This window comes from Cuculus canorus, chromosome 6 (genome assembly GCF_017976375.1).
Source record: "Cuculus canorus isolate bCucCan1 chromosome 6, bCucCan1.pri, whole genome shotgun sequence".
Classification (NCBI taxonomy): Eukaryota; Metazoa; Chordata; class Aves; order Cuculiformes; family Cuculidae; genus Cuculus; species Cuculus canorus.
Genome location: NC_071406.1, coordinates 36150306 through 36173404, shown reverse-complemented (window position 1 = coordinate 36173404; position 23099 = coordinate 36150306). Strand labels below are relative to the sequence as shown.

Below are 23099 nucleotides of genomic sequence, written 5' to 3'. Positions count from 1 at the left end.
TATTAAAACACCAAAAAACGATAGGGTCCTTCGAAGCCCCAGGGCTCTGGGACACCTGGCTGGATGCTTATGACTTGATAGTCTACTGCGAGCAGCAAGGGAGATTCATCTGTGTGATGGAGCTTGACACACAGAGTTTATCTGCTCCAAGTCTGTATTTGAACAGTGCCCTAACAGTTTAATTAAATTTAGCCTTAGCAAGTTTTGTGCTAGATACAGAGCTGGGTGCTTGTGAGGCAAGAAGTGGTGTTGGGAACTACTGTTCTCTTCCAACTAAGTGTGTAGAAAGTCTTGGCTATCAGTTATCTGGATGGTGCAAGATGTTAACATTTATTCCCTGGCTTTCCCTTGTTTTGTTATAAAATGTCCATGTAATGTTTATTTATTTGAAGACACATGGGTATAGTCCAAGTTTTATTTTGGCCGTTATAGCCAAGTAATACACTTTCCGATTTTCTTTCTCCTTGGTTTTATTCACCGTGATCTACAATCACTCGATAGATCTGTAAAGTTGCAGAATGTTAGGGAGAAAACTCTGTCCCCCCCATATCAAAGGATTCCAGCTTTGATACCGCTTCCCTCGAGATGTTGGACTGTGCCTTGGTTTGGCTCTCCAGTCTTGCCTCTGCCACCCTCGAGCTTTGTGGTGTGGCTTAATCCAAAATCCCATAGTTCCTCTGAGTATTCGTGCTACTTTGCCCTCCAATCTCTTCCCCTTGCCTGGTTGCCAAAGTTTCTTCACATAGGTTTTAAACAATCACATGGAGAAATGTTTTAAGTCACAAAAATCATCAATGCTACCCAATATAAGAGTACTGAATTTCTCTCTTTATAACCTTGGAAAGTGCATCTGTCTTGTTATCAAAAAATATTTGTCTCCATGGAGATTTTCCTACACGGATTTTATTTCATTTTAAGTGCTCAATTGTGTTAAAATTGAGAAATTACATGGAAGTTAATAATGCAGCATATCTCGAGTCTGTCTCCAGACTTTCATACAGGTGCACAGGTATAAAGAATGACATTCCTTAATATTTCTTTCTGGTTTATTGCAGGCTTTGGCCAGGCTGTCGTGTGCATTTAAAACTGAGAATCAAACCCGCATGGTAGTTTGTGACCTGGGAAATCCTATGAAAGCAGGAACTAAGGTAAGGTTTGGTCCGACAGGTTTCTGGTAGCTCAAACAGGAGGGCAGCTGGCTTTTTCCTTAATCCCAGTAGTGCTTGGGCAGAATGTTCGCTCACAGGAATTCAGGATTAGGCATAGATGACATTTCGCTGCTCACCTGTTTGGTTAGTTCAGTGGTAAATAATTTCAACTCCTCAGCTAAATTAAAATGTGAAAGGAGCATTCATGAGTTTTATGGTGCGACTCAAAAGGGAGTAGTTCATTAAACAGTGGAATTAATGAATTCTGGTCCCTCATGAGTTTAGATTTAGCTGATACATATGTTTCAGTATGTAATTAAGAGCTGTCTCATAACACACCTTTCTCTTAATGGGAACCTAATGGTGCCTCTCCCTTCTGGCTGGTTTTGTGAATTCTGAGAGTTTGTCCAATTCAGACCTCTGCACTTCAAGTGTAGCTGAAAGGGGAAGAATTAAAGACCCATTAGTGAGACGTGGTGGGTATGAAGATAGTATGACAAAGTAAGTCTTATTTTCTGAGGAAATAAAGCACAAATCAGTCATAATTGCAAACCCTTTGATGGCGCTTTTCTTCCAAGAGACATTTTGTACAGATGAATAAATTCCAGTCTTTCAGAGTCTGTCAAGCTGAGCTGTACAGATGCTGAAGCAAGTATTGAACTATCATGCGCTGACTTAGAGCAAACATTGGGAACCGAATTCAGAACATGCTCTTTAGTCCACAGTACTTTTTGCAACACACAGGGAGGGTCACTGGTGTGTAAAATTGCTGAAGCAAGGAGGGGAGTGCGATTTAAACCTGACATTTCTGTTTTGTGGCAGTGGCACATGGGCTGAAACCTAGAGAGAACATGGCACATCTCTGGTCTTGTCAATGGGACAAGTTTTATGGGCAGTTCTCTGTGTTCTCTTACAACCACAACCCTCAAGCGATTTCACTGTAGTATAATGGAGTTAGGAAGCTTTCACTGTGTGTTTTGCTGTGCTCCGCACTGAAACATGGATTTTTTTCCCAAAGCTCTTGGCTGGCCTGCGCTTCAGCGTGCACCAGCAGTCTGAAATGGATACTTCTGTGAAGTTCGACTTGCAAATCCGAAGGTACGGAACCTGATGAGTATGTACCCTATGCGGCAGATAACGTGTTAAGGGTGGGACTGTCATGCATTTAGTTGAGAACTGGCTGGAATCCGCTCCTAAGTGTTTAGTAAATGTGCTTTCCTGCCATAACTGAGGAGTTGGGGTATGATGCTACACACAATTATTTTGTTTAAAACACTTAGCTTATTTCATTTAAGAAATTAACTTCTCTTTTCTCTGCAGTTCCAACCTGTATGACAACCTAAGTCCAGTAGCATTCTACCAGGCTGACCTGGCTATTTTAGCAGCTGTTGAAATCAGAGGGTAAGCATTGATGCTGTTTAACAAACGTCTTTCTCAAATGAGCCTTCCATGTTTTCGTTTCTTTATATCAGTGAAATTTTTTTCAGGTCTGCAATTTGCAGGAAGCCTTTAGGGAGTTTTTAATGGTAAAGAAAATATGTCTCTCTCCGGCCACCCTTTGAACTTTCAGAACTTAAATTATTCTGAATAATTAACAGATGAATTCCAGAAAGGAATATTGTGCTGTATTACTAGAGAGCTTTTAGAAGACGAAAAAAATCACACCTCATGGTGCAGTTGCACACGTTTCTGCAGGTTACTTTCCTTCCCTGCAAACTGACTGGGTTTTCATCCAAAACCCCCTGAAACCTTTTGTAAAACCAAAGCTGAAAATTCTATTCCAGATAAGTTTGCAATGGCCTCAACCTCTTCAGTCTTAAGCATGGTATTAGTATCATAATGACCCTGTTATCTCTGTTACTGCTGCCGGCCCGAAGTCTGCGCTTCTCACCTAACAGCTCTCCAGCCCCTCACTCAGCCAGTGACTCCAATTTCTGAGTCAGAGGTTTTAAAATTTCCACTACATTCACTGTTGTGATCTGTTTTTGTTATTACCTGAGCAGTGGGGGGATGGCACAACTGAAAAGCGTTACTGCTGGCTTCACTGTTGTCATTGCCTGCTGAATTATTTGTATATCTGTACTGGTGAGTCTCTACAGCATCGATATTCAAAGTATTTAACACTCTGCGGTTCTGGGTGACATGTGCATGTATTAATTCTGTGAATGGCTTACTAGATGTTGTGGATCTATCCGAAGCTTAGGACAGGAAAAAATGTTTCTAAATACAAAGCTCATCTTTTCACATATTGACGAAAACCGAACATTTACCACAAGCCGCTCAGCCTCTGTTCTTTTGGGTTTATGTGCAGAGGATGAAAAAATAGGAATGGTATTTTAAGCGTGTAGCTTTTTTTGAGATGTTCTAGAATACTGCATGTATCGTTTCATACGTGGTAACAACGACTTGTCTGCTCCACTGTTTAGTGTGTCGTCTCCTGATCACATATTCCTTCCCATTGCAAACTGGCAGCCAAAGGAGAATCCAGAAACAGAAGATGATATTGGGCCTCTAGTTCAGCATATCTATGAGGTACACAATTACCTCTCATTTCAGTTACGCAGTTCTGTGATAATTGAAAAGAAGCCTTTTGGTGTCACTTTTCTCTGGAGCAAATTTGTGATTTCTTTTTCTTCCTTTTGTTCTTGCATGGAAACAATGATTTCATTTTTGTAGTGCTGGGTCTGTAATTGGTATCTGCAGAAGGGCTGGGATGCCTGCAATTAGTGTGACAGGACAGAGAGAAGAGGCTGGGTTTTACATTATTACACATATTTCATTTTCTAGCCCTTTGAAACCAAGCTAAAACATTGGAAGTAAATTGAACTTGGAAAATGACTCCTGGCTGTAAATGATTGAGTATCCTCATTTGTATTCCAACTGTTCTGAAACATTACTGTTAAGATGAAAGATTTTAAATATTTAAAATCTCCTTAACAGAATGATCACAGCTTTAGCCTCGATTGTTTAATTAAACAAAAGGTACTGAGCACGCTGTGCGAATAAGAGTAGTCGAGAGTTGTTCTAGAATGCAAGGGGCCATTTATCTAAGGAAACTCATGGTCGTGTCCGTGCTCAGAGTATCTTGGCTGAGGCACCTACAGTGGCTGCTGTAGGCTACTAAAAAGTTACATTTCTTCAAGGCAAAAAAAACCCTAATGCTATATAGCTTTTCTTCAAAGTAATTTTTATCAAATTACAGCAGTAATTTTCAGTTTTGCCTGTTGGGAGACTGAAGTTTAGCTTCCTATTTTAGGTAAGGTTGCTGATGCTGTTGCTGGAAGTGTCTGGGGGCAGGGGAAGCGGCAGTATCCTTTATGGCTCAAATATAAATTAACAACCTTATGCACAATAACAAAGAAGATGGCATTTTTTTTTTATCTCCATTAATTTAATTTTCATAATCAGCTGAGAAACAACGGTCCAAGTGCATTCAGCAAGGTGATGATGACTCTGCAGTGGCCTTACAAATACAAGAATGACACGCTGCTGTATATTGTTCAGTACGACATTGACGGTCCCATGAACTGCACTTCTGACATGGAAATCAACCCACTGAAAGTCAAGGTAGGCAGGACTTCCCTTTTCTTTCAGAGAAATTAAGAATGTTTGTTTTGGAAACACTCAAAATACCCAAATCCCTGTTTGCTCAGAGTTAAACACTGAAGTGTTGAGGAGAGATGTTTTATTAAAGATTGCAAAATTGAATTATTTGTTGCAGTCTAAGAGTGATTCTTTTTCTATACATGAAAAAGTTTTCAGTCAAAGAAGAATTAAGATACTCAAGCCTCTGTGTTAGTTCTTAGTAGGGATTCGCATCAGTGATGTAGGAAGGTCAGGACTAACATTTTAACTCCAGCTGGAGGTAAAGCCAGGTTCTGCAGAATATCCCAGAAGGAAGAGAAAAGCCTGATCAGTTACATGTTTTCTTGACCTTAGCTCTGAAGTCTGCAAATACCTAAAAGTAGAAATCACTTATTGCTTGGTTTTCCTTGGTGTATCCTAGATTTCTGCTTCTAACGATGATGATAAGAATGAAACACTCAGCAGGGAAGATAATCCCGATCACCGCATCAGCCGAAGGGATGTAACTGCCCTCGAAGGAGATGTGCATACCTTGGTGAGCTCTCAGCACTCGTGTAGTGATGAAGACAGAGATGAGAGCTCCATAAGATGAAGAATTATTGCAGAAAATCCATGTTCTGTATTTAAATGGCTAACAGACAAAGTTCTATGCTTTGGAACTGTTTTGGTTTGATTTTTTTTTTTTCCTCTGATGTGCATCAGTTCATGGCAGGGCAGTGGGCTCACGGGACTCTATAAGTAATTATTCATTATTGGGGTTTATTTAATATATTTGAATAGTTCATGGTGCTTTGCCAGGAAAAGGGTTCAGTGAAGTGTGTATCTGAGTGGAGTAACGCCATTAAACTTTCAAATATTTCCTTCCTATGTTCAAACACAGGGCTGCGGAACTGCGGATTGTTTAAAGATAGTCTGTCAAGTTGGTCACCTGGAAAGGGGAAAGAGTGCAATATTGTATTTAAAATCACGCCTTTGGACCCAAACCTTCATGAATGTAAGTGACTGTGAATATTCCATCCGGATTTCTGAAACTTAAGTGATTTTTGTATCCAGATGCAATACTGATCTTGTTTTTTCTTACACAGAAAGAAAATCAGAATCACTCCTATTCTCTCAAATCATCTGCTTCCTTCAATGTCATAGAGTTCCCTTATAAGAACCTCTCCTTTGAAGACATCCATAACTCTACAGTAGTAAGTCATTTGTGTCCAGCTTGAGTTGCTGTGTGTAATTGCTTTGAGATTAATACAAAACCAGTGACTGCTGAGCAGCTTTTTCATGGCTTGGTGTAACTGTAATTGTATCCCCATAGCATAAAAGATCCCAAACAAGGGGTTGAAATGGATTGTGATGGATTTATTTTTGAGTATGGTTTCTAATGCCTCTTTTTAACTGTTTTTTCTCTCCAAAGCTTTGTGAAGTTGGTTTTTGTTTCAAGGAATGCTTGCTTTCTTTAAAAAAAGGAAAAGCCCTGAATTATTTTTCTCCAACTCCAACAGTTTTTACTGAAAATCATCAGGCGTTACAGAATACATGTTGCCATGGTATCACTGACTGCAAAACAGCAAAACCAAACCAAACAAGAAAAGCCAAACCCCTGTTTTTATTTAATTTTAAAACCCTATTGAATTTGGGTCAGTGAAGGCTTTATGTCACAATTAATCTACAGCTGTTTAGTCACATTGGATAGAAAAAGTATTTATGATGGATTAAGATTATTTTGAACACTATAGAATAAAGGTATACAGGACTTAAACTGCATGAATGAACTTGGCGTGTCACTGCTGTGCAAAGTGTGATTTGTTGTCTTGTTCTCTTAGGTCACTACAAATATTACGTGGGGCATTCAGCCTCAGCCTATGCCCGTGCCAGTGTGGGTGATAATTCTGGCCGTCCTTGCAGGATTACTGCTGCTGGCTGTTCTGGTGTTTGTTATGTACAGGGTAAGTTCTGTGTTTGAGGTTTTGGGTTGTTTTCCTTGCTTTTGCTGTATTTTCACAAATAACGCCAGCACCTTGCATAAATACCTTTGTCCCCATCCCATCTGAATCAGTTAAGCTTTTGGATAACTAAATTTTCTCAGCTTTGTCCGGAAGAAGCTGAGTAGAAAGAGATGTCTGATTGTGCTGAATTCCGCAGTTCATTGTTTCAGCTGATACTTATTGACATTTAAGGTCAAAAATAGGGAAAAAGAGAGTAGGAGGGGGAAAAATCAAATAACTAACCAGTTAAGATCTGATCAAGAAGGAAAGAGGGAAGGGTGTATGTACGTTTTGGAAGTCACCATGCAATTTCTTTTTTGTGCCCTCAAACGCAGATGGGCTTTTTCAAACGTGTGAGACCACCGCAGGAAGAACAGGAGAGAGAACAACTGCAGCCGCATGAGAATGGGGAAGGAACATCAGAAGCTTAAGCAGAGTTTTATCTGTAAGGCATTCTGAAGTCTTAAAGTGCCTGCATCTTGGTTACGAATATTGGTTCCCCCTCAAGGAAAAACATGACTGCAGAGCTGCTTCTGGTCTCAGAAGGTATCAGCACATACAAAGAAAGATCAATATATTTAAATTCTCCTTTTTATATTAATTATGTTCATACATGTGACTAACGCATCTGCACTGATTTGTGTGTGAAAATATTAAATAATATGTAGTGCTATGATTTTCTTACCGGGATGTAGGAGACATCACCTGGCTTGATTCACGGACCAGTTTTACATGAATTGCTACACAGACCCTGTGTTTGCTTTTGAAGCCAACAGCTTCCATAGATACTTGCTGGATTGTGCATTGAGTTTCCATTGTTTTTTGTCGGAGTACACTACGTTTCATTCCCTAGCTCTGGAATGCTAGTTGCACAAGAAAACGAACGTGTCTCGTTTTATCAAACTGAAGAATGTTCTTTGACCCATTAACTCTGCTGCTGTTTTTCCTCCTGTTCAAAAAATGAGAGAGATTATTCAGTGGAATCGTTCATACCCGATACCTGTTCTGCCTGCCTTTTGCCCTTCCTGCTCAGCCATCTGTCCTGTGGTTTCCCTCTAGACTTCACAGATACTGTTCTCTGGGTCCTGGGCCTCTTGCCGTAGGGAATGAGTCTACAGAGATGGAAGTGAGCGGTAAAAAGTGGGGGATGATGTACTTCTCATGCAACCTAGTGAAGAGACTCAGGGCAGGATCCAGAGACTCTCCTGTGTCTTTCCACAGAGTTCCTGGCAGCATGGATTTGTTCAGGTGCTGCCAGGGACAAGATGCTGGACTGTGGCAGCCAACAGACATGTCTGATGAGAAAACCCGTAGCTACGTGAAACCTCTGCAGGGTTTGAAGTTAAGTCTGTGTGTTATACAGGTTGGGTTTCAGTTTCTGGTGAAACAATCAAGGATAGGTTACCTGATGTGCTGTAAGGAAGCTGTTGTTAATTCTCCCATTCCAGTGCTGACTGTGTCCAGGGGCAGAATGGAGCAGTACAGGGACTGTTTAAACTAGAGGGTTTGCCAGCCAAGCGTATCTTGATTACATCAATCTGTTAGCCACAGGCTTGCCTGCTTTGCTGCCTGTCCTGAGAGGACAGAGAGCTTGTCCAGTGAAGCAGAGTAGAGCTGGCAGTGCGAAAGAGTTTGAACAGAGAGGGTTAATTTGCCTTGGTTTATTTCATTCATTCACTGTTTCATTCATTGTACATCCCATTGAACATAAGACATTTCACTGCACGAGACATTTCATTATGTTCAGTACATTTCATGACCAGAAACAACACTAAATATTTTGTTTCATTGTTGTGTTTTAAACATACCAAAAGTTCAGTGGTTTAGAGCCACAAGCTTACATCATTCTTAGCTTATTTCCCTCAGCATTGGTGTGGTAAAGTGAAGCTTCTTGTACGTACGAGAGAACACGAGAACATTGTCTGCATGCATTTCAGCAGACATGTAACAGCAAACTAGGAGGCTGTTTGGCTTGCAGCCACATGTAGCTGTGTTGCACAAATCTTAGAGTGGACATAAACTGTTACAAAGGTGCCTTATATGAGATTTGCTTATTCTCTATTCCAAAAATGGAATAAATTACATTATAAACTCCCTGGATGCAGCCCCATACAGAAAAGACGACTTCTGCTTTAATTGCACCACTGATATCTCTACATAGATAGGCTCTTAGAAGGACAAAACCCCTGGTTTGGTTGGGTTTTTTTGTCTTGAGGGTTTTGTGTCTTGGGGTTTTTGTTCAAAGCCGCACCTCCCCCACAAATACCGCAATCCCCAACATTGTGGTTTAATGCCAACTGGCAACTAAGCACTACACAGCTGCTTCCTCGCTCCCCACTGGCAGGATGGGGGAGAGAATTGGGGGGAAATGAGGTACAACTCGTGGGTTGAGATAAAGACAGTTTAATAGTACAGAGGAGGCAGGGAAAATAATAATGATAAAACAGTATCCAAAACAAGTGATGCAGAATGCAGTTGCTCATCATCTGCTGACGAATGCCCAGTACATTTCCAAGTAGCGGCCACCACCCTGGCCACCCCCCAGTTTTATTTCAGCACTTGTATGGTATGGAATATCCCTTTGGCTGGTCTGGCTGGGTCAGCTGTCCTGGTTGTTGTCCTCCCCAGCTCCTCACTGGCAGGGCAGCATGAGATTGCTTTAAGTGTGAGCACTGCTCAGCAACTAAACCAGCAGTGCATTATCAGCGTTATTCTCATCCTAAATCCAAAACACAGCACTGCACCAGCAACTGGGAAGGAAATCAACTCTATCCCAGCTGAAACCAGGACACTTAGTAATCCCAGAAATATCTGAAATAAACAGTTTGATTCAGCTGTCATTTCTGCATCCTTTCTGAGATTTAAAATCCCCAAATGGCTTTGGTGGTGAAGTCCATTTGTAGTCACTGAGCCGTCACAGCATTTGAGTCATGAAGAGAGGCAGCATGAGGTCTGGGGGGGGCCAGTTTGTACATCAGAGATAGGCTTGCGTGCTTATCCGTTTGCAGGTTTTTGGTTTAGACAGTTTGTTTATATGAGAAGCTACAGCACATAGTTCAGCTTTCACTGAATTTTCAAGGTCTTCAGTGTGGCCAATGTTTGATTTTTCGTCTGTACTTCTAGTATTGTTACTAGTAATATGGTAAAGATGGGGAGTTGGGCTTTGATCCTGGGCTCAAAATGTGACTTTTATGAAACACAGTTTCAGTGACTTACACAGGCTTCTCGTTCACACGCTTTGCCAGCTGATTATCTGTATGCAAGGAGATTGTTTTTACTCAATCTTAATCTTAGTGGGTTAAGAGGTTTAAGAGACTGTCAGACAGATTATAGATCTAATTCTTACATGTCTGCTTTCATTACATGTACACACGGTGTTGACTTGAAATTTATTAGACTACTTGCATGTCTAGGTATTATAAAGAGATAGAAATGAAAATAAACCATGATCAGGATCCCTTCAGCTCACATGGAAGGGGTACCGTAGCATTGTTCGTGTCAGCGCGAACTGCATCTTTACTGTGGCAACTGGAAACTCTCATTTTGCTGATTTTCAGCATAAAAAGGTACTTTTTATTGGTACAACTACTGTAGCTGTGGAAAGTTTCTTCCGTTTGTTGAAGTTACATAAAGTAAGGATTATTTAAGTGATTTTTATTGTCTTGCATTCTGTTGGAGAATAAAAGCAAGCAGTTGCTTCTCCCATGTCCACTAAGTTCCAGTCTGGTTAAGAAAACCAAAACAGTAGCATTAGGTAAATGGAGTGTACAGGTTACCTAGTGAACCTCGCTAGAACACCCCAAATTCGGTTCCAAGTAGCATTTCTGTTTCACAAAGAGGACGTTTTCCTGATGGGGGGCGCGGGGTATCACTTTCTAAGTTCAGCAATAAGACTACAGACTATATCTGTACTTGTGTCAGTATGAATTTCATATGGACTTACAGGCATCGATCTGTTTGTACAGCAGATATTGTAGAATGATGTTAAAGCTTTTAAAGATACTTTTTCAATGTATTTTGGAATGAAATAAGTGCCTTTGAGTCATAATTGATGTGCATAAAATGCATGCTGCCAGCGTTAAAAAAAATAGCAGTACAGTAACAGAGAATTCGTTTTCTTCTGAGAGTTCTGTTTCAGAAGCATATTTTTTATGAAATTAACAGTTATGTAATTATTTAGACAATGGAAACAATAGCTCTATTTTTTGTAATGAAATATTAAATTCTTTAAGCACTCCAGTTTGCAGTTATCGCAGCATCTCATGGTCAATATTAAAACTGATTTATATTACAAAACTCGTATCATCTATCGCTATATTTGACAACATCTAGAAAACATAAAAGAAGGAAACTAATTAATAGGTTTACATCTCTTCCAAGAAACTAGCAAATTGTGGAGACAGCTTTTGTTTGAGCGTGACTGCATAGTCCAACACGGGATACGTTTGTCAACAGAAGATGAAAGATATTGGTGTCAAGTTTATAATTTTATTTGTCCTGTATTTCTGCTTTAATTTTTTATTTGCAAGTTCACCTTTGATTCACGCAATGCTTGTGGAAGCATTTAAGAAATTTTATTCTATATGCTCTGTCTTTACGAAACATTTATTCCAAGCCAAGGTTTTTAATACTTAGTTGTTTCTCAGCTTGTGTCTGTGCTTACGTTGCTTTTAAGGTAAACTCTCACGGGTATTTTGAATATATTTCCGCTATAATTAGCATGTTCCTTGTGATCTGAAGGAATTGTGTTGCACTTGGATTTTTGCAGCGTTCGGGTTTGCTGCCGGTTACCCCGGCAAGGGCCCTGCAGGATTTTTCCTGCACCCTCAACCAGTAACAGAGCAGCGTGACCCTGGTGAAATGTAGTCAGGTTTTGTCTTTTGTCCAGACTGTTGCTGCTCTGAAGCCCCGTTCCACAGCCCAGTGAAGTCACAGAAAACCTGATATTCATTGCAGCTGGCTTTGGACGCGACCCTTTGTGTTTGGTGCTTTTGGTTGTTAGTGAGAAACAAAATAAATCGGGTTTTATTAAAAGAAAATGAAAAAAAACCTAAAAAGCTGGTGGCAGAGTAGAGCCTTACTGCAAAGAGGTGGTTTCTGTTTGTGTGCTCGTCTCTTTGGGAGGGAGGACTCCTCAGTTCGTCCTTGGAAGAGGCGTCCTCTCCCAAACAGATGCCACAGCTCAGATCATGACTACGTACTGAGCTCTAAGAGCCCACTGACTTGTGTGGGATCTGAATGTGCTGGTACCGAATCTCTGTCTCCTGCTGCCCACGTGCAACACGACGTGGCCGGCTGCAGCTCGCTGCCGGGCTGGCTACGGTCCTTCCCTGCAAAGGGGCGCAGCAGCTGCTGACCTGCAGTGCTCAGTATCTTTAAGGACACGAACAGAACCACTGCGTTAATTTGAGATGACAAAGGAGTGGTACAGAAAGCTTGTGATCACCCACATTGGGTGAAACACAATGTATATGTTGGAGTCTGTGAGTTACTGGGAATGAGAACAATGTTCTGTAATCCTGTTGCGGGAAATCTGACCGGGATACACAGTAAGGGGTTAGTCGGTGCTGTTACTGTTTCATAGCATTATGGCATCTGAGGAGACCTTATAGTGACCTTCCAGTACCTGAAGGGGCTACAGGAAAGCTGGGGAGGAGGGGCTGTTCACTAAAGGCTTGTAGTGACAGGACTGGGGGCAATAGGTATAAACTGGAGAGGGGCAGATTCAGACTGGATATAGGAAGGAATTTATTCACGCTGAGAGTGGGGAGGCCCTGGCACAGGTTGCCTGGGGAAGCTGAGCAGCCTGATCCCGTGGGAGGTGCCCCTGCCCATCGCAGGGGGTGTGACTGGATGGGCTCTAAGGTCTCTCCCAGCCGAAACTATTCTGATTGTAGTGGTTTGGTCTGGTTTGCCTGGTGTGCAAACGGTCCTACAGCACAGGGAATCGGACCTTTCCCTGCGTGCCCTCCTCCCGCCGTGCCGTGTCGCAGCCAAACAACTTCATTCCTGATGGGGATGTCATGCAGCTTCGGAATCTTCCAAGGATTTCTACAGTTTTCAGGGGCGCTTACTAGTCCATGAAGGAAACCTGTATTTGAGAATGTGATGTTTTAGTTCTTCATGATAGATTTTTTTTTTTTGCCTTTTTGATTTGGCTCGTGCATTAAATCAGTACAGCATCGTTTACACAAGCAGAAAATTAACATACTAATGACAGTGCTGCGTTTAGGGTTTCTTAGTTTTGTAGTAAATACTTACAAACAGGAATATTTTCAGTAGAATGGACTTGTTCCGAAGGTCTTTGGTACGTTTAAGGTGAGGAGAACACGTTTCAGGATACCGTATTTTTATTAAATGATGAATCTTGCAAAACCAAGAGGCTGTGGTGGCACAGGATGCTGTGCCGAGGGCCCACGCGCGGCTGTGGGGCTGCGGCCTTCACTTCGGCTCGTTTTCATCCCGATTCCACTCGGATGGATGTGGTTGGGAGGTGTATTTTTCTATTCACGTTTACAATTTCCAAACTTAAAAATGTAACGTGGAGTTGATTCCGATAGTTAGAAATTAAAACCGTCGAGTATTGGATTCTGATATATAGAATTTTGGAATAAAACACCTCTTGGTTAACGGGGATTCTGTGTCTCTTTCATCCCTGTCCTGCCCGGCCCCGCCCATCGCACCCCTCCCCGTGCTCCCGGCGGGCTTTCATGGCCCCGCCCCCTCCAATGCCCCCTCTGACTGGCCCCGCCCTGCCTCTCGCTCTCCCCGCGTGCTCCGCCCCTTTCTGGCCCCGCCTCCCGCTGTAGGCGGGCTCTCATGCCTAAGCCCCGCCCCCGCTGACCACGCCGCTCATGTCGCCTCATTCCCCCTCCTCCCGCTGTGAGCGGCCTCTCACGGTCCCGCCCCCATAGCTGACCACGCCCATGGCCATTCCGCCCGTTCCCTTTGGCCCCGCCTCTCTCGTTGGTCTCGCCCAGAGCTGTAGGCGAGGTCTCAGGCCGTGCCCCGCCCCTCGCGCCCCGCCCCACGGGCCGGCCCCGCCCCTCCCTCTGCCCCCGCCGTGTGCAGACCCGCCCCCTCATCCCTGCGCCACCGGGCGCTGTACACAGGCTTTGACGCTCCCCTGTTCCCCTTCCCCGTGCAGCCCCGCCCCTCGCTCCTTCCGGCACCACCCATTCCCCTTCCCCGCCCCCTACGGCCCCGCCCCGCCGCCCGCGGCCGCCTCGCGCCCCGCCCCACACGACGCAGCGCCACCCCACCCCTCGCGTTCTCTGGCACCCCCCGCGCAGCCCCGCCCCTTAAGGCCCCGCCCCCTAAGGCCCCGCCCCCTAAGGTCCCGCCCCTGCGCTTTAGCCCGCTCGCTCCCCGCCCCTCCCCGCCGCTCCGCGGTCCCGGCCGTGTCCGCCCGCGATGCCGCCGCTGCCCGGGGGCCGCTCGCCATGCCGGGGCCCCGCGCTCGCCGCTGCCCGCTGCTCCTGGCGGCCGCGGCGCTGCTGCTGCCTCTGACCGGCACCCCGCCCGCCGCCGCCGCCGCCCGCCCGCCGCTCCAGCACCAGCAGCAGCGGGCAGCGCTGCCGGGGGGCCCCGCCGCGCCCGCAGGTACCGCCACCGCCGGCGGGGGGGATCCTGGGGGCGAGAGGGGGGAATGCGTCCCGGGAGAGGTGGGAATGCGCCACCCGGGAGCGATGGGAATGCGCGTCCTGGGAGCCGGAGGTGGGAATGCGCCTTCAGGGAGCAATGGCAATGCATCCCGGGAGCGGGAGATGGATCCTGGGTGCCGTAGGGGTGTGCATCCATGGAGCCATGGGAGTGCGTCCTGGGAGGGATAGGGACGCGCATCCCGGGAGCCGGAGGGATGCGAATCCTGGGAGCGGTGGGAATGCGCATCCCGGGAACCGGAGGTGGAGATGCGCATCGCAGGAGCCGGAGGGATGCGCATCCCGGGAGCGGGAGGTGGGAAAGCATCCCAGAAGCGGGAGATGGAAATGCATCTTGGGCAAGGACGACACGACTCGCATCCCGGGAGCTCGGCGAGAGGGGGGGAAGGATCCCAGGAGCGGTGGGAATGCATCCCGGGGGCGTCCAGGTGTCTCGTGTCGCAGCCGGAGCGGCTCCCGGAGCGCCGGGGCAGGAGTCTGGGGGCAGCGGGGCGCCCCTGTGTGCGCAGAGCACAGTCCACGCGTGGCCACAAATCTATGGGTCTGACCATTCATTTCTCATTTATCTGTGCGTTTGTATCAATATAGCAATCAATAATCCCCGCCGGCAGGTTCCCGGGGTTCCGAGGCGCTCAGAGGGGCGATGAGGCGGGTGATCTCATGGGTTTTCACATCTCCTCTGCAGGATGAGCGCATCCATCGCTTCCTCTGGCAGCTCGCTCCATTATCAGACCTCGTGTTATGGTCACATGTGAGGTTACCCCTTACCAGGCGGTACCGCGTTCTTTCTGTTATTTGGCTTAAAAAATACGTGTGTATTCTGAGTCTTAGTGGCTTAAATTGGGATAAAACCTTGACACGACACCTTTCAGAATGGTTTTGAATATGAGTTATTTAAGACGCTTCACCAAGGCTCCGTTCAGGCCTTTTGCTAGAGCATATGTTTCGTTTTCAATATACATACGCGTTTCTATTTCCAGTTGGCTTCGGGGTGGTATGGAATGTTCTTAATTTCAGGCATATGGTTGATATTTTGTCAAATTGAAGCCAGTTTACAAAGCCGCCAAAGAACGTGTGTTAATTAGGAAATACAAGCAAATATCTCGAATTATGGTCTTCACTTGTAACTTCTGAAAGATGCAGAGCAAGAAATGGGATTTGTGAGAGTATAAAAATGCTCAAATTCTGATGCTCTTTAAATGCTTTGATTTGCTTTTTGATTTTTTCCTTTCATGGGGTTGGGGGTTTGGTTTTGTGGGGTTTTTTGCCCCTTTTCTAAATGCTTAAATTGTTAAAGAACAGCACTGAACAGCTTGGCTTTTGCTTTTCCCTTTCAACTGCTGATTTTTCATTATTTTGTTTCTTATCATGCTTCTGGAGGAATAGACCATTAGTCACTAGCAAACCCCACTTAAAAGACATTGGCAGCATTTCTGGCTTGTGCAGCGAACATTTTGCTCATTAAAAATTGAGTGAGAGAAAAAGAAAAAGGGTCCTGTTTTTGTAATTCAATGATCCTCTTTGGTTTCAGGTATTGATTTCTTTTCCAGAAGCTCTCTTACCCCGCTCTCTGTCAGCCCCGGCCAGCATCTCTGTTGGTACCAAACACTTTGATGCCCATGCTTCCAGTTTGCTGCTGTTGTTGCAGCCCCACGTGTCTGATTGCTGTTGCTCTCTTTTATTTGCTTGTTACAGCTCATGGCTTTTGAGGTATAAGAGTTCTCAAAGCGTTTTCCGGTGTGCAGCTGGCATGGTCCATCCAGTTTGAGAGCATTGACAATTATCGTTTGGGTTGATCCTCAGCACTTGTTTACGTTCGGTTTAAATACAGTTCAGGCTTTATTTCACTTGCTGCCTGGCTTTCTGAATAATTTTGATTTATTTCTTTCTTGCATAAAAAATGGAAAAAAGCTGATGGTGATTAATCTTATAGAAAGACAAGCTGCTCGCTACTGCAAAACTTCCACTGTGCTGAAGAAGCTGCTGGGCACCTTTGTTTTTTCTAAAGTATTTCTTTTCAGTAAGATGTGTAAGTAATTTTTGCTGTATAAACATTTTGAGGTTTTGAAAAGGGAGGAGCCTGACTCCAGATACTGCTGTTCTTTTCCATGGAATTGCGTTCTGCTGGCTCGCAGCCAGGAGGGAGGCAGGAGAAGCGGCTGCAGCCATCCCAGCAGAAGCCTGGCAGCAGAGCCATCCCTAAGGGAATGCTCCGAAGAGGCCCCTCTGCAGCAGCTGTGGGCCCTGGGCTGGGAACCCAGGCAGGCTGTGGCTTCTGGAAGCAGCGAGGAAGAATCTGGCTGAATTTGGGTTTACGCTGTGTGTGTGACCCCAGTGCTGCGAGAGCAGTGGATCCTTATCCTCCTACAAGAGCGCTAAGGTTGGAGTTCACAGCCTTTTCTCATTCGCCGGCCCTGTATCGATGTCCCTGTTCTGTCGAAGCTAATTATACAGTTTTACAGATCAATTCCCTGCTGGATTAACCGACCTCTGCCAGAGTGATTATTGCGCTGTCTGCGAGGAGACGCTGCAGTCAGCACAGCTGTACGGAGGTGTGGGGGCAGGCTGGGGCTGACGTGTGAACCGAGGAGTGAGGAGGCAGTAGTGCATCATGACCGAATAGGGTTTTCTGTTCATCCCTGCTTTGTTCTCCCATAAAAACAACAATAAAACACTGCCAAAAGCAATGAGTAGCTTCTGAAGACGAGGCAGAGGAGATATGCGCAGGAGGCACTCTGTTCATGGAGTTACTCTGACTCGTGTTACCCGATGGATGTAGACATTGTCCCAAATTTTAGACAAAAACACTGGGGTAGAGAGATGTGCCTCTCTGGTCAGGGATGTGATAGCTAAAGTGGAAAGCCCGTCTTGTTTTTCATAGTGAGTTTTTCCATGTTTTGTGTGGCAGTTCAGAAATCTGGTGCTTCGAAGCAGTTGAAGAGAAGTCGCTGGGGGCTTCCAAACTCGGCATTAAGGTCAGTGGGCTTGAGCACAGAATTCAGTGAATTATAGTCCTGGCTTTGATCCAGGCCAGTCAGGCTTTGTTTTCCTTGTTCCCTGTTGTTTATCTTTCTTGAGATGCATTCTTTACAGGAGGTACGGTTGTGTAATGTTCACAATGCTCGGGCTGTTGTCAATGTGGTGCATTGTTAATCTCTTTATAAAGCAGATACTGGGCAATAAACAGAGCAGATACCACTAACTGCATAAGTGATACTCTGCTCCACCAGTGCTGTGGCAGGTCTGACCTGCACGGAATGAACAGGATTGGAAGTGAACAGAATGGAAAGGAAAGCAGTTGTGTAAACAGAAGCTGTCCCATTGTGCATAGACAGCACATAGGATGACATACACCATAATAGTGTTGAAACTGTTTTTCCATGCTGATACCTTAAATTAGACTTGAAGACTTAATTAGACCTTAATGTACTTAAAAGTGTTATTTCTTCAAGTTTCTGTCATATAATTGCATGTTCTGTGCTGTGGGTACTCTCCATACCTTTTGTAATCTCACCATAAACAAGGAAAGACTTGCCATCGTGTTTATTATAGACCATTCCCAATCTGCCTCACATTCCAGAACTCAGGGAGAAAGAAATGTACTTTGCCTTTTTTCATTCAGGCGGGTGGCTTTGCACGATGGGAAGGTTGGGTTCATTTTTGTAGGGTGAAATTACAAAGAGGTAGCAGCTTGTAGTGGTCCTGAACCAAAGAAGGGAGAGAACTGGAACCCCACTATGCATAGTGATGCAGTTTTGTTGGGACTGATAAGATAAATATGTGGTTGTTGGCAAACTCAGAAGAAAATAAGAGATTACTTTTGTACCTGTTGGAGGCAAAGAATCTGTCTGCACGCTGCCTGTGGAACTTGATTCGGTCCCCATTTCTCAACGCTGTCTGCTCACATGTGATAATGAGTTTCTGTCTAATGCAGAGCCGTGTTCTAGACAAGAGGTGCCTGGTTAAGGTTTTTGTGAACTCTTTTGTACACAGTCTTATTCTTCCTGGTCATTCAAGGAGGAGATAGCCTACTCGTGCTTCCTTTTTATTTGAGGTGCTGGAACAAAAACATTTCTCTGATGCATCCTTATATGACTTACTGCTTTCCTAATCTCTGTTTTCGGCATTTCTAGCAGGGAAAGATTTTTCCTAAAGACTTGTATATTGTTGTGTAGGTGGTACGCAGCTATTTAGAGGAGCATTTGGTTTTGATAGCTCTTAATATGGGTTTGAATTTCAGTGATAATACATAGTGATGCACTTTTAAAATATATATAGTGCTGTGTGACTGGCTTGTTTGAGGAACAACCTTTATGCTTTATTGTCTCCACCGTCACTGAATGGGGGATTAGGATGGCAGCAGTACATCCAGTTCTGCTCTGGACCTTCTGTTGCAGGCAGGTACAGACCCCAAAAAAGTGAGTGGGGAGTTAAAAGCTGCACAGGAGATCCTGCAGCATTCCTGGAAAGAAGGCAATGCAGTAATTCTCGTGACTGAAGGGTTTAATAGGATACAGTTCCCACTCAAGAAGTCAGCTCTCTAACTAGGGACTGCTGGTCAGCACTGGAGTTGAGTGTTTTATATGACCAGCAACACAGCCGTCTTATCCCCAAGGTTTTGGAATACAATCAGTGTCAGGGAAAAGGTTTATTTTTAAGTTGTCAGAGTTTACGGGTTAAATTGTAGGGATTGTTTTCTAGTTGGACATGGAGGAGATGGTTTGCAGTCTTTGAGAGTTTTGATTTGCTTTAGATAGATTGGATGTAAACATTTGGGAATCTAAGGTTTTTCTTGTATGAAAACCTTAATGAAAATTTGGAAAGCAGAATTCCAGTCTTGTGAAAAATAATTCTTTCATTATGAAATAGAACTCCAGAAGTATTACACGCACACCCCAGCAAAATGGTTTAATGCAAGCAACCCTACCTGTGGAAATAAGCTCAGAAAATGGCATTTGGGTTGCTGCTCAGTTTTCTTGGGATTCTTGGCCTCTGGGATTTGTAGTAATGGTTTCTCAGGTAGGTGAGAAAAGAGAGAAAGAATGTAAGACTTAAACTTGTCCTGATTTATTGGAGCTGATGTTCTTAAGTGACTTAGCTTTCTGTGCTGATCTAAGGCTTAGCAATGCAACAGAATATCAGGAAGGGCATTAGGACACTGAGAGCTGGTAAAGCATCTCCATTTGGATGCAGAAATGAACAATGAAAAAGTTATTCACAAATAATTTCATTTATGTGCCCATGCGTTCCATGATTTGGGTCTCACAGCTGCTAATACAAGAAAAAGAGGACTTAGGAGTTTTGCATGGTAGAGCACTAGTGAAAAAATACGTACTTTTTAATTTTTCAGGAAGAGAATAGCAGTAAACAAGAAGTTCCTGAGGAGTTCTGAGGAGATGGGCCACTCTCCTGGGCTGAAAGCTTGCTTTTATGGAAGCTTGTAATGTATTATACAGCACCATGCTCTCTACTTCAGAAAACTTGATTTCAAGGATCTTGTGTTCACTGTAGGTTTCATTATAAAGAACTGAGAGAGCTGGGGGCAGAAATGTGTTCTAGCATTGACAGAAATGGGACCCACAGTTGTGGGGCAAGAAGAAGTGGCAGCAAGCAAGAGCGATCGATGGTGGTGGGAAGCTGCTTATTGCAAGGTGGTAGTGTCTGCAGTTCGTATTTATTTTGTTCAAGTGTCGTTACTTCTTGTCAATCTGTTGGCAGACATACATCTTCAAAGGCCAGTTGGTATGTAAAAACATTCGGAGTTGCTGTCAGACTGAGAAAAAGACAGTTTCGGGTTTTGGAATGCAGCTGCTATCTGGGTCACTGGGGATCTATAACTTGTTTTCTCTGTGAACTAGTTTAGTAGATGAAGTCTTTGAAGACAGAGGCAAAGATCTGAGAGGAAAGCTTATTCAAAATCAACTTAACTTAATTTTTGGCATGTCAAAGCTAGAAGAATAGCGCAGGTTACTTTGTCATCTTGAAGGTTGCGTGGTTTTTTTTTTTTTTTATATTTACTGTGTCCTTCTGTACTGATTAAGGATTTGAGGCACAGTGTGACAGAGCAGAAGAGTCTGCTGTGTTACTCCTGATGCTGTCTTCAATTCCTCATTCATAGATCTCGCAATCTGTTGTGTTGTGGGAGCACCCATGATCCCATGATTGAGCACTTCCTTTGCGCTACAGGGGTTAGTGTGCTCTAGAATAAGGATTCTGTGTTCAGTAAGATGGAACTACCCAATCAAGCTCCTCCTACCTAATCCGAGCTTGCCCAGGGTGCACATCTCGTGTGTGCTTCTGAACTGTCATCTTCCACACATCTACAAGAAGTTGTGTGCAGCTGGCTGAACCTCGTGACCCTTCTTGCTTCAGCTTTGACTGTTGATAGCACCAGGTGCTTAGACAGTGCAGTCCTACCAGTGGACGAGGCAAGAGGTGGCCTCTTATTGAGATTACATGGAAATAAATGGTGGCTTTGGTAGATTAGAGATCAAAAGAAATCTTGTCCCTCTACTGTTTGGTGTTCCTTGTTCCATTTTGACAAGCGTAGTGATTTTGGTGTGGATCCTACCTGAACTGGCAGCTACACCAGGCTAACATGCAAACGGGGAGCAGGATTTTGCTTAATGGGATGCAGTGGTTGCAGATGGGAGTGCAAGGCACGTATTGAGCCATGTGCATTAGGAGGTCATGAAGCAGCAAAACACAGAGAATCTCTGGGCTGCTTCAACACGTCCCCAGCATCCTCTCATTGAAATCCATTATTGACATGGCCACTACACCCCAAAAGCGCTCTAAGGTCTGTAGAGTGTCGTTCGATTAATGAGTGCTGTAGCCTGTACAGACGAGTGTTTGCTCGAGTGCTTTTACTAAATGTGGTATAGTTAGACCCAGATAAATTGGGGCACTGACCCATTATCATGCAGTTTATTTTGGAGGAAAGAGTTGAATTTAGGATCGTTTGGGGTTTTTTTTTAGTTTCTAAATGGTCATTAGATGGTCATTCTGCCTCTTCTGAAATGTTTTCTCTTGTCAATATACTTTTATTTCTTTATTTTTCATCTGTCTTTTACCCATATTCAATGACTGAGCTTTCCTGCTGGAGAGCGTGCGTGGCTTTCTGGTTTTGTATTGTAGGATTAGTTGCAGGTCTGAGCAACCCTTTCGTTAGTCAAACTGATTTTGCTTTCAGACTAGTCAATGTTTCTGTTTTCCTTGATGGTGTTATCGAGTGAGGCCATGAAAGATGCATGGTCTTGCTCTGTTTTCCGTGCCCTGGTCAATGTGGTGCGGTGTGCTCTTAGCCTTCAGGCTTCCAGGGTGTGCTCCTCACCTGGTTAGCATGCTGCTCACCAGGCCTCCCTCATGTTCCCAGCAGAGCTACCCACCTACCAGTCCATCTCTCGCAGGTACTGCTGGAAGGGGTCGGGTGCATCATTTTGTGTTTGTCCCAGTTGGATTTCATGGCATTCTTGTTGACCTGGATCTCTGTCTAGGTCCATTCTACTCCATGGCCCCTCAGCTCCTTGCCGTCTACAAACTTTGTCCCCTCCTCAAATCACTAACTCAGACTTGTACCTGGCTCTAGGGTGTGTCAGCTACTACTGTTTCTCTTGAATCTCCTGCATTCTGTTTTGAGTAGACTTATTTTCCTGTAATGCGTGTAGATTAGGAGAAAGTGGAATCGTATCCTCTGCTGCTGATTTGGGGCTGGTTTATAATTGCGATGTATGTAGCTGGCTGAGTCTGAAATAAATAGGGGTGTGCAGTGTGGGTATCTGGTTATGGAATTCGGCAAGGCATCAATTTTATTTATTAATAATTATTGTTAATGACTTCATATGGACAAGGCTGCCAAATGAGACTGATTGGAATGTTGTCATAAAAGTTATTCCCTATGAGGTAGCAGATCTAGTTGATAATTTGTCCGTGCTAATGTGAGTTGAGCGAGAAAAAAGGTCAGCGATGTCAAGATATTTAAATATATGTTTGGCTGGAATGAACAAGGAGGTGCTTCCCCTCTCCAGCTATTACAGACACTAATGGAATTATAAGAAGACTTTTCGGGTCATTGTGGAAAGTATTATTCCTCTTTTGTGAAGCATTTCATTAAATAACTGAATAGTTTTATGTTGGGTGAATGCAGGACGTGAGTCAGGCTTGTGTTTGGAAGAGTGAAAGCTGTTAATAACATGAATTATGGCTTGTGATCAATATTGCCAGAGCTTAATTCATTGTGTGTGAGAGCAGTGGAGAGAACTTACTCTCACTGGGCTGAGGGAGGGATTTTCTTTGGATTATGGACCACTGATGTTGAGAAATCCTCTAATGAAGCTGACAGGGAATAAAGACCCAGCAAAACGTTTGTGAGGTGCTGCGTAGCTTTGGCACAGTGCTGAGCGGAAGAATCTGTCACGGTTCTTTGCCTCCTAATTCGTTGTCAGGTTCCTTTTCCTTTACCCCCCTTTGTTTGCTTTCTAAGCACAAACCTAAGAAAACCTGTCCCTCTACATTTGTCCCCTGGATTCTTTGGTGTTTCATGGAACAGATTGTCCCTGAAATATGGAAGTGGACCCCAAGTCCAGCTGGCACCATCTCAGGCATCCTGAATGAATTGGAGTATTTTTTTGGGGAAAAACAGTGTTTACTGTCCCATTTTTATTCTTGGTGTCAGTAAAAATGTTTCCACCATCGCAGACAGGTTTCCATGGTGCTAAGTTGTT

General features: G+C 44.2%; 2 protein-coding genes across 3 annotated transcripts in view; both read left to right on the top strand.

Annotated features, from left to right (window-relative positions):
* Positions 1–12316, top strand: part of ITGAV (integrin subunit alpha V) — a 42116-nt gene extending 29800 nt beyond the window's left edge. The window contains exons 21-30 of the mRNA XM_054070072.1: positions 1056–1148; positions 2167–2246; positions 2469–2549; positions 3575–3680; positions 4557–4715; positions 5155–5268; positions 5614–5727; positions 5819–5926; positions 6554–6676; positions 7051–12316. Coding sequence (XP_053926047.1) covers positions 1056–1148; positions 2167–2246; positions 2469–2549; positions 3575–3680; positions 4557–4715; positions 5155–5268; positions 5614–5727; positions 5819–5926; positions 6554–6676; positions 7051–7146 — 1074 coding nt within the window. The 3' untranslated portion in view covers positions 7147–12316. The remainder of the gene's footprint in view (positions 1–1055; positions 1149–2166; positions 2247–2468; positions 2550–3574; positions 3681–4556; positions 4716–5154; positions 5269–5613; positions 5728–5818; positions 5927–6553; positions 6677–7050) is intronic.
* Positions 12317–14086: 1770 nt separating this feature from the next.
* FAM171B (family with sequence similarity 171 member B) overlaps positions 14087–23099 on the top strand; it is a 34640-nt gene continuing 25627 nt past the window's right edge. For both annotated transcript variants that reach the window (XM_054070209.1, XM_054070207.1), the window contains exon 1: positions 14087–14317. In XM_054070209.1, coding sequence (XP_053926184.1) covers positions 14158–14317 — 160 coding nt within the window. In that variant the 5' untranslated portion in view covers positions 14087–14157. The remainder of the gene's footprint in view (positions 14318–23099) is intronic.